Here is an 11,710-nt window from a genome sequence, read left to right as displayed (position 1 = left end):
TATGTGTGTGTGTGTTTTTTTAGACGAGCCGTTATGAAAGTGAGAAGTTGACTGCTGATGAGAAGACTGCTAGCAATTGTCGCTCGGTTTCAGAGTTGTGTCCTCTTTCATTTTTATCAGCTTCAAACCTTTACGATCCTCTTTCGTGGTACAGCGCTTTTGCACACGTTAGAAACTAGTTGTTTTAGTGACCTAGGCTTTTCTTCAGTTTGGCCCAAAGTCGATGGACGCTATTTTTACTGAGTCTGGAAGGTTTCGGAAAATGTTAAAGTAATCTAAAATCTAAGGTGTGAAGCTTGAAAAAAGAAACTTCACCAAAACTGCAACTTACTTAACTAATCTTACGTATACAGGGGTGGCAAAAAGGTCATCTAAAACCCCTTTCAAAGTCAATCGTTCTTCTTCAATATAAATACCTGGCAAACCACTGCAATGAAAGCACAATACACCTTTACGTAAGTGTATTGATAATAACTAGCATACATCGCTTAAAGTCATTACACAGTACTCATACGAGGCATTTGAGCACACACCAACGGTATATGTAGGAGCACAGTACAACCACAAGAAAAAGAGCGGGAGGAATGTATAAAAAGGACATGCATATAAATTTCATAGTTTTATTTCTTAGCAAATCCGGAATTTGCCCACGTAGCCGGCATCGAACGCATGCAAATGTAGTGCCAAGTCCCTCCGTGCTGCACTCCACCTGCAAACGTTAACCTGGGTTGATGATAATATCAGAGGGCCTGAACGACTGATACTCCTAGACGTATTGCTGCTGCTCTGCCCAGAACAGCTCGGGGTGTTCAATCCTCAGCTGTTCATACTCCGGGATCTGCGCGGGCGCCACCGGCAGGTGGGCGCCCTGCGGCTGGTAGCCTCCCTCGTCGGCCACGTAGCTGACTTGGTAGGTGTTGCCGTCATCGCCCACGAACTGGTAGTTGCCCTGCTGGGTGAGGCTGCCGGTCTCTGGCTCAGGTCCAGGGTATACCTGACCTGTCTCAGCCACCTGCAAAGGCAGAATGCAGATGGTGTCCTATCAATGAAGGCTGATCAATAAGACTATGCGGTACATACCTAACGCAGTAGCTGGATGACAACTTCGGCAATACAGTTAGAACCGATTGCCTTTTGCATGTGAAGTGGGATTCATCCCCCCATTGGCAATATCGGAGGCCGTATCCTCTTACCCACAAGTTTAGCAGCCTTAATTAATGTGGCAACCAAATGCAGGTCCAGCCCGTAGTCACGTGAAGTTCGCGATCTCTATTCGTTGACACCGTCTACGGCTGACCTATTTGGAGCCGGGTCTGAGTACCCCAACCCAGGCGGACAAGGCATGATCCGGGTGCAATATTCCGACCGATAGCACCTGGCTGACTTGCGACTTCACGTTATACTGCTGACCACTAAGCATAACCCTGGCAATGTGCACGGATGACTATTTACGTTAATCAAAGGCATTTTGTCATGACGTGTCAACAGTTCGCCAAATTTGCAGTCCATAAGGCATAACGTATAATGAGGAGGAATAAACTGCCCATAAACTTACCGCCTGACCGTTGTCCTGTTCGTAGCTGTACTCGTAGTTTCCAGTATTGGGATCCTGATCGAACCTCTGGCTAAGAATGCGGATGTCGGGCAGACCAGATCTCACAAACTGATTAGCGTCGTAGTTTTGCGGAGCACCCGCAGCCACAACCACCAGTGTAGCAAAGACGAACTAGGGAGAAGGCCAGCGCGTTAGCTGTGACCATTCTTACAATTGATGTGAACCAGTTTGACAAGAAAAAAGCTTCATTCAGTGGCTGAAACAAGGAAAATTCCTCCGTACCGAAGAACAAATGTTGTGATTACTTCTGGCCTGTTTGGATCCTCCAAAGTTGCTCTTTTCATGGGCTATTAACTTTGTATTGCACAAACATTCTTACACATTGGGAAGTTCCGAAACTTTTCCAGGAACCCGCAGTCCATAAATGGTAAGAACCAGCCCATTGAAAGTCCTGGGCTGCTCATATCACTAGAGCGATCACGAAACATCCTATCCTGCAGATGCATTACACATTACGACCAGCACCTATGGGACGACTTCCATGCTTCATTTGCCTGTTTATCCTCTCGTTCGGCCGTCCGGTACATGGTCGCTGTTCGGGCGACTACAGCACACACCACTCACCAGCTGCATGGCTCTGTGTTACTCAGATCCGTGGTGCTCGGTCGGCTGCAACAAGCGACTGATACTGAGAGCTCCATCTCCGGGCCTTATAAGCGCCGGCAGCGGCGCGGCTGCGCGGGCGGGCTCTCCCTCCGTGCTGACCTCTCTTTGCCCCGTCAACCGACGGTGACCTTGACAGTGTTAACCGCTGGCTAATTCCCACCCGCGAGATCGTCTGAGCTCCGTGGATGCCCCCGCGCATGCGTTCAGGTTGAGGTGTCCACCTGACGACAAATTTTTAATTTCAAGAATTTGCAAAGTCCAAGCTGGAAATTCGACGAACGGGGGGAAAATTAGTGCAATTTTTGGACGTTTGATATCATTCTACCGTGTCGCAAAGTCGCACGCATTATGTGCATAACTTATCAGCGATCATTTCTTTCTTTTCATTCGATTCGTGTGATGGCATGCAGCGACAGCAGTAGAGCTGGGGTTGTCGGTTTTACTTGGAAGTGATTTGATACAACGTAATTGAAAATGATGGACAGCCTGATTTTTGCACCTTGTTGGGCGGAAAGTTGGTGCTGGTCCATCCTTGGAGTTAGGATCGGACATTGGACAAGAACCTCTGGAAATTGGCCCTTCTGCTCCCAGCGCGGGCGGCGGGTGCAGCGGCGTCTAGCGAGGTGCCGTCAGCAGGTGATGGTGTGATGGTGTAGAGGCCATCGGCTTCATGAAGTACCATTTTCTAACAACGTAACCTATCTGTTCGGACAAAAGGAGGAAGCAGTAGCAATCAGGATATTCATGAACATTTAGCAATGCATCACACCATGAAGCATGATTTTGTATGCCCAAAACACGTTGTGGTAGCTCACCGCTCCGTGAGTGCATTGCAGTGCAGATGGAATCATTAAGCATACAACCCTGCATTGCGAGGGGGAAGCAATGCGGCTCGCAAGGCTTACCCAATGTGAAAGGATGCTCTGGTTAAACAAAATGTTCTACATCTGAAGATATTGAAACAAGCATTGTGTATGATAAAATGAGGTCACTTATCACTGCTGGTCTACTTTATGTAGAAAGGACTGCTCTAGACAACGCAATTTTTCTGTTCAGCAAAAGTCCTCCTCAATACGTCATTGCTCGATTACGTACATTACCGTAGGTTATCAGAAGTCAGAACTCAGAAGTCTTCTGCTCCTGTTTCGAGAAATGCATGTTGCCGAAATATCAACCTAACTATATCTCCATTCTCCTGGATTTTCTAAGGAATAAGGCTGATACTACTGTCTTATCTTTATGGCTCAAAACCCCATACACATGTGCAACATTTTCATTTAAATGAGTCATCATGCATCGCGTGGCCTGACCAAGGCCGTCCAATGAGCTTATATCTCCGCATTTATCAGGTGTTGAAGAACGTGCAACTTTTCCAACAACATATTGACTGATAGCGTTCAAAAGAAAATGAGTGTTCCTGTTCAGTAACTATGTGTTCTTTGGTATCGTCCAATGCATACAGCTATTAGGATATGCGAAATCGGTGAGTTGTTAGAAGCCGGCTAGGCGGCTAGATGCACGCTGTGCACGCGTGCGACGGACCTGACCTTTTACAAGCCTAAGAGATAAGACTGTAGTCTACGCTGAATAAAACACGCAAATGTAGTTGCAGCTTGATTGCAGTTCAAATTGGTGTCAAATCAATTCTGGTATAAAATGGCGGATAATCCACAAACCTAAATATCCACCAATTCAAGTGCATGTTACGAAAAATAAGCTTAGATCAGCACATTCCAGAAGTGGCTTAATCACGACGAATGCACCAGCCACATCAACGATAGCAGATCCATTAGATATGATCTATCATTACAGGAGTGAGTGAGGGAAATGATGAATCTCGCCGGAAACATAAGAAGAGTTGCAACGAAAAATGTCTACACTATTTTATAGGTAGTTACTCGCTGCATAGAAGCCATGTCATGCATGTATTAAGCTATTTGCTGTGCAAAATAGCAATTTTTACGTGTTTTGAACGCATTAAGTTTTTAACGGAGCCCAAGCTTCCAGATTTCCCTTGATTTCTGTAAAGGCCATCTTGAGAAAAAACGCTCTCCCTACAGTTCCCTTTCGACAAAAAAAACTGTTGTTTAGGAAACTACGTAAAAGTTTCACTATGTTCAATAATGCACAACACCAGAGTCAAACATTTACCTGGTAAACCAGACATACAAACATTACAAGTACGGTTGCCCGATGGACAATGAGGTGGTGAGAAAGCTGATCGAACTAGGTTGCGCTTTCAAAGTATAATGGCTTTGCCATGCTAAACGTACAGTAAGACTATATTGTTTTCGCAAGTGCCTGTATCTTTGCACACAAAAGCTTCATTCACATATGGTAACGTAAGATAGTTCGCCCAGGTCTTGATCCCATTGGTGTTGATGGTGTGCCTGCTGATGTTGACTATGTCCTGTTGATGTTGATGATGATGCTCCCGTTGCTGTCGTTTGTCTCGGCGTTGTTTTTTCAGTCGATGTTGTTATGTGACTTCTCGGTGAAGGAGACGTTTAAGTTGTTTGGAGCAGCCGTTTGCTTCGAACAGGTTTTGTGTTTTGTTTTCACATGGAGGTCATTTGCAGAGGACATTCAGCAATATTTTCATGGCACGTCCAAATTCTGAACGGATGACTGCCTTTTTTGTACATGGGATGGGGTGCTGTGTTATAGATGGTGATTCCAGAATGTTTAGGCCTGATGAAGAGTTGTGTTGAAAATTGGTAGTTTTAACTAGCCGTCGTGAATGAATGCAGAAATGCAAGCTGTCCAGCCGTATGTGTGTTATCTAGAGGAAACTGGATGCTGTTATGGAGAGATTTAAAGTGTTTAATCAAGTCCAGCAATTCATTGTGAGCGTGCGTCTGGGCCCTCATAGAGTCGTCGAGGCATCTGCCGCAAAAGTTAGGTCTTAGACTCGTGTTGTTAATGGCAACTCGTTCAAATTTGTGCATAAGGATTTTTGCAACCTGAGGTGCTACCTTGTTGTCCATGGAAATGCCGAGTTATTGTTTATATTGTTCATCGCCAAATCTGAAAGTGTTTCTTGGGAGACAGTGCGTAAGAAGTCTTCTGATGCTCGCAGGTGTGAGGCCACAATGGTCAACATCAGTTTGGTGTTGACAAATAAGGCCAATGACCGCCGATACCGCCTCCACCAGCGGGATGATGTCATGTACGTTGACAACATCGATACTGAAAACTGTGGCGCTCCGTGGAAGTTGGTCGCCAGGGAATTGATGTTTGAGTCTTGTCAGGTATTCTGTGTTTCTGAGACGAGCCGTTATGTTGGCAAGAAGTTGTTATAAGATCTTATCTGAGAGCCTAGGCGTCTATTTCAGTGGGGCCGCCACAAACAGACGCAATAAATGCGCCGCAGGGGTTATCCTCCATGGTCCTTTAGTAGCCGAAAGGAAACTGGTGTTGTATACTTGGTGAGTAGAAGGCCTATCAGAATTCAGTCGAGACGCTTGTTTTTTTAAATGTGGCGAACTATCTGTTTGGTTTCTGCTTCAGTCTTTGTGGTTGGGCTCTTGGGCAGTTTTTAGTAGCTATTTTTGCCTTGCGGTAGATCGTTAACTTTGTTAACGTAAGTTACCTTATTCAAAATAACCAATGCCTCACAGTTTTTACTCTTTTTAAAAATTATGCACTCGTGCATTTTCAGTAGCTTCAAACTTTTTCGTTCCTCCTCCAGAATGTTTGACATTGTTTTCGAATGGTTTTTGCACACGTTAAGATGTCGTTGTTTCAATGACAGAGGGTTTTTTGCTTTTGGTCCAAATCCCGCGGGCGAGTGTTTTTTACTGAGCTGTAGCTCTTTGGGAAACGTGCAATGACACTACGATTTTCAGACGGAAAGCTTGAAACAAGAAACTTCATGAAGCACAGCTTACTTAACGAATATCGCGTACCTATTTATGGTGAGGAGGTCATCTCAATTCCATTTTAAAAGTAGTAGTTTTGCTTCACTACAGATAACCGGCCCGCCAATGCCATGAAAGCACACTACGCCTTTACATAAGTGTATTGATAAAGACCAGTAAGCATCGCTCAGTCATTACACAGTACTCATAAGAGGCATTTGAGCAGACACCAATCTTATCTGCAGGCGCACAGTTCGAGCTCACGGAAGAGAACAGCACGAATGTATGAAAAGAATATGCATATAAATTCCACGATCTCATTTCTTAGCAACCCCGGAATTTGCTCACGCAGTCGGCATTAAACGCATGCAAATGTAGTGTCAAGTCCCTCCGTGCTGCACTCCACATACGCACGTTAACTTGGTTTGATGTTAGTATCAGAGAGCCTCAATGACTGATACTCCTAGACGTATTGCTGCTGCTCTGCCCAGAACAGCTCGGGGTGTTCAATCCTCAGCTGTTCATACTCCGGGATCTGCGCGGGCGCCACCGGCAGGTGGGCGCCCTGCGGCTGGTAGCCTCCCTCGTCGGCCACGTAGCTGACTTGGTAGGTGTTGCCGTCATCGCCCACGAACTGGTAGTTGCCCTGCTGGGTGAGACTGCCGGTCTCTGGCTCAGGTCCAGGGTATACCTGACCTGTCTCAGCCGCCTGCAAAGGCAGAATGCACATGATGTCCTATCAGTAAAGGCTGATCTCTAGGACTATGTGCTGCATAACTAACGCATTAGCTGGACGACAACCTCGGAAATGAAGTTAGAACCGATTCCCTTTTGCATGTGAGGTGGGAATTAATCACCATTAGCAATGTCAGTCGTCTTATCCTCTTGCCCGTAAGTTTGGCAGCCTAAAGTACCGTAGCAACAAATGCACGTCTGACCCGTAGTCACGCCAAGTTTGCGATCTCTATTCAATGACCCTGTCTATAAACGATGCTGAAATGCTGTCTTATTTGGAGCCTGCTTTGAGTTCCTCAATCCAGGCGGACAAGGCGCCATTTGGTTGCAAGATTTAGACCAACCGCACCCGGCTTGGTTGCGACATACGTTGCCCTCCTGGCTATCAAGTACATTCCTGGCAATGTATACTGGTGACTCCTTCACTAATCGAAAGCATTTGGTCATGGAGTGTCAACAGTTCACCAAATGAAAAATTCAGTGTCATCATGTGAAATGAGTATAAATAAAATTATCAAAAACTTACCGCCTGTCCGTTGTCCTGCTCGTAGCTGTACTCGTAGTTTCCAGTGTTGGGGTCCTGATCGAACCTCTGGCTGAGAATGCGGATCTCGGGCAGTCCAGACCTCACGAACTCATTAGCGTTGTAGTTTTGCGGAGCAGCCGCAGCCGCAACCACCAGTGTAGCGAAGACCAACTGGCGGGAATGCCAGCGCGTTAGCTGTGACCATTCTTACAATATATGTGAACCAATTGATCAAGAAAAATGTGGCGTTCAGTGGCTTAAAGAACGTATATTTATGCATATTTAAAAACAAATGTTGTAATTGCCTCAGGCCTGTTTTAATCCCCCAAAGCTGCTCTTTTCATTGGCCGTTAACTTAGTATTGCACAAGCATTCCTATACACTTCAAAGTTACAGGACTTTCCCAGCAACCGCAGTCAAAAAAGGAAAATCAACCAAGTGGAAGTCATGAGCTGCACAAATTACTGTAGCGATCATAAAATACCTTATCCCGACGATGCATTAAATACTACGAGCAGCACCTATGGGACGACACCCATGCTGCATCTGCCCGGCTTGCCTCTCGTTCGGCCGTCAGGTACATGGCCGCTGTTCGGGCGTCTCAGCACACCACTCACCAGCTGCATGGTTCTGTGGTGCTCAGATCTGTGGTGCTCGGTCGGCTGCAGCAAGCGACTGATGCTGAGAGCTCCATCTCCGGGCCTTATAAGCGGCGGCAGCGGTGACGCCGCGCGGGCGGGCTCCCCTGCCGTGACGACCTTTCCCTGCCCCGTCGGCCGACGACGCCCTTGAATGCGCTTGCCGCTGGTTAACTGCCCACCCGCGAGATCGTCCGAGGTCCATGGATGCCCCCGCGCAGGCGTCCAGGTTGATGTGCCCACTTGACTGGAAATTTTTAGATTTTCAGAAATTGCCGAAGTCTAAGTTTGAAATTCGACGAACAGGGGCAGAAATCTCCGGAATTTTTGGAAAGTTGATATCATTCTACCGTGTTGCAAATTGGTACGCAGTAGGTGCATTATTTACCAGCAATCATTGTCTTCCTTTTCATTCGTTTAAGATGAGGAAATGTAGCGATATCAGCAGTGGCTGGGCCTGTCGGCTTTACTTAAAAGTGATTTGATATAGCGACTTGAAAATGATGGACATCCTGACTTTTGACACCGCTTGGGCGGAAAAATTGTGCTGGTCCATCCATAGGGGTTCGGATCGGATATTGGACAGTAATTTCTGGAAATCTGTAGCTCTGATCTCAACGCGGGCGGCGGGTGCAACAGCTGCTAGCGAAGTGCCGTCAGCGGGTGATGATGGTGGATGATCCACAAACTCGAACATCGCCACCAATCCAAATACATTTTACGAGAAACAAACTTAGATCAGCAAATTTCAGAAGTGGCTGGGGTCACGACGGGTGAACCAGCCACATTAACGATAGCAGCTCCATTATATATGATATATTGTTATAGGAACCAATGAGGGAAATGAATATCGCTGGCGGCATGAGGAGAGTTACACCGAAAAATGCTTACACTACCTTATATGTAGTTACTCAATGCATGGAAGCCGCGCCTTGTATGCATTAAGTTATTTGCTACGCAAAATTTGTGCTTTCGTTATTCCACTGCGTTCCCTCAGGACAGAACCCTGTTTCACGGCATGGAACATAGCGAACGAGAGATAGGGTGAAAGACTGTGGAAGCAATCGCTCCCGTGGCGTTGGATTGCTTATTAATTGGCGCCTATCTGTCTCCGTATTCCATTTCCAAACACAAAGAAACGTGCATGAATAACCCGGCCTCAAAACAAAGGGCCAGGGCACATCTGCCTCTGACTCGAGTGGAGAGCTACCCTGTGCGAATTTGAGGGACGATTTCGATCAGGACTTGCTTCACCATCATTCAGCGGTGATCACAGCGTTTTATTTAAGCTGATTATGTCGCTCGTGCCTCGTTGGCAATAGAAAGACGACTGGTTGCTCGGTTTAGTTATTGGATTGGAGCCCTTTGGACCAGAAATGATCATTTCAGGGTTATGGGATGGAGGAAATTGGTCTACGGTGGGGCAGGTTTGCATGCGCCTGGGGGCCAACCGCCGAGCTTTAACCCGCGCATGTGCGCTGGGTACCCGGTCGGGGCCCCCCTTCTCACAGGCTCTCAGCCTACTTGTGGCTGGCACATGCAGCCTCCCCGGACAAGTGAGGTGTCGTTAGAATGCAGGATGAAACAAGACAGAGGATAAGAAGGTCGGATGTGTGCAGACGATGTTTTTTTTTTTGGCGTTTGGTTTTTGGATTAGAGCCTTTTTGACCAGACATGACCATTTCAGGGCTATGGGATGAAGGAAAATGGTTAACGATGGGACAGACGTGCATGCGCCTGGGGGGCCACCCGCCGGGCTTTAACCCGCGCATGCGCGGGTACCCGGCCGGGGTCCCCCTTCCCACGGGGCTCTCGGCCCACACGTGGCTGACGCATGCATCCTGTCCCGGACAAGCGGGGTGCCGCGAGGATGCAGGATGAAGCGAGATAGACGATAAGAGGGACGGATGGTGTGCAGACGATGTTTCACTGAAGTGTACCATAGGATTTGTACCGATCAAACTACCCAATCACGCATGAACGCATACATGGCGGGTGACCAGAATATAAGTGGATTAATCCGAGAATTGTTGTGTACATGTCCTCACTTCGCAACTTACACAACTTTGACCCACCAAACATGTCGAGAAACAACACCCATCTCCGTGGCCCGCCGCGCGGGCCGGAACTGCAACGCCGTGAAACTCTGCCATCTGTTTTCAGGCTGTAAAAGCTAAGCTACGAGTAAATGGCGCTGATATCGCAGGCTCCAGCCTTATGCTAGATGCCCGTACTTGATGAAAGGTGGCAGCGGACTGAAGCAGCGTGCTTTGTCAATGGCGCATTCTGGCGCGCAGTTAAGATCTTGGCTGGTGGTGGCCTGACCTAGAGTGGACTCCAGCAAGAACCTCCGCATGGCCACTAATTACCAACAGCTGCAAACCCTCTTTAAGCATTTCTTGTCCGACGTTTCAGTAGCCTTGAGTGAGCATTGCGAAAAAGCCTGTCCTGACATCTCATCTTGCGCCTAACCTCCTACTAACTAAGAAAACGCCTGACATTCACCCACAAGTGGCAGGGTGGGTTTGTGTGGCTTGAGGGGTTTGCTTTTCCACCGACTGGAATAGCTTGCAGCCGGTGGTAGCAACCGCGCTAATGGTTCGGTGCAGCGGCGCAGCTAGTGTCATCCCCATCCGCATTTCTACATAGGCGCTCACCTTTGTTCTCCCCTGATGGGTGCTGATTGAGTTCTGGTCCGCAGCATTAAGTAAGTCATGGCTGCGTCGGCTATTAAGTAACAAAAGAGGTTAGGACGGATCGTGTAACAAATCTAATGACGAACGAACTTAGCGGTTCTAGCTCGAAATATCTGAGCTTACGGACCTTGGTCCCGGAATCCTATCCATCTTGAACATATCAAGATCAAGGGTGGAAAACCGACTGAATAATGTACAAACCGGAAACTGGGATTATGTTGAATTCCTATGAAACATCAGGCATAGCAAAGCATAAATGGAATGTTTTAAAAAGACCTTGTCCCGGCAGCTGCTCGCGTCAGTCTGAAGTCAGAACTCAGTGCACAAAAGAACATAACAAAGCCATAAAAGAACATATGTGTACTTCGAAGCATTTTAGGCCTTACACACTAGGAAGTGCATGGAAATCCGCTTGCGCAAAAGGATGCAACAAAATAGTGAAAAACATGTGATAACAAACTCCCGGGTGGCCGGTTGAATACCCTTTGCTCAGGTATGGAGGGGGTCAATTTGGCAACCCTTAGATCTAAAAAAAGAGAGCTAAGGACACCAAGTCTTCAGAGTTCGTTGACTTGCACGCATACTTAGATGTGTTAAAATGTGCGGTTTCTGGGTCATGACCTTTTGGAAACATGAGGTCACCCATGGTCAAACTCCAGATTGGTGTCCAACGGGCCTTCAGACCTTCTCGTGCATCCATCGTGAATATAGATATGTGTTCTAAGCAAAGCTCACCGGTGCTTATTGAAGGTCAGCGACAATGTTTGACCTTTATAATGTCATGTTGACCAAAATCATTCAAGGTCGCCTTTATTTTTACATTTGAATAAGCGTCAGGTCTTACGCATGGCGGCATGTTACTAACAAGCAAAATGTTGACCAGGGTTAATTTAGGTCGGTCATTTATTCTGACTTTAACGAAGTCCATGAACGATGCATACTGCAGTTCGCGTTATTACAGAAATTAAAACGAGCATCAGAAACCACCCCATACAGCGAGCTCTAGAAAAAAAATAATTTTGACTTTGTAAGAT

At 46.9% G+C, this 11,710-nt stretch overlaps 1 protein-coding gene across 1 annotated transcript; it reads right to left on the bottom strand.

The window, feature by feature from the left end:
• Positions 1-6,253: 6,253 nt before the first annotated feature.
• LOC119113099 (larval cuticle protein 65Ag1) lies at positions 6,254-7,994 on the bottom strand. The gene is made up of 3 exons (XM_037237429.1): positions 7,960-7,994; positions 7,343-7,513; positions 6,254-6,790 (listed from the first exon to the last, which is right to left on the bottom strand). Exons 1-3 carry the CDS (start codon positions 7,966-7,968, stop codon positions 6,545-6,547), a joined length of 426 nt encoding a protein of 141 aa, XP_037093324.1. The 5' UTR covers positions 7,969-7,994; the 3' UTR covers positions 6,254-6,544.
• Between the last annotated feature and the right edge of the window lie 3,716 nt (positions 7,995-11,710).

The sequence above is a fragment of the Pollicipes pollicipes genome, unplaced genomic scaffold (genome assembly GCF_011947565.3).
Source record: "Pollicipes pollicipes isolate AB1234 unplaced genomic scaffold, Ppol_2.1 Scaffold_7261;HRSCAF=8764_pilon_pilon_pilon, whole genome shotgun sequence".
Classification (NCBI taxonomy): domain Eukaryota; kingdom Metazoa; phylum Arthropoda; class Thecostraca; order Pollicipedomorpha; family Pollicipedidae; genus Pollicipes; species Pollicipes pollicipes.
This window is presented reverse-complemented; position numbering and strand designations above follow the sequence as displayed.

Coding starts and splice junctions, on each gene's coding strand:
- LOC119113099 (XM_037237429.1), bottom strand. Junction 6,791..7,342: donor AGCAGGACAACGGACAGGCG/GTAAGTTTTTGA, acceptor CTGCCTTTGCAG/GCGGCTGAGACAGGTCAGGT.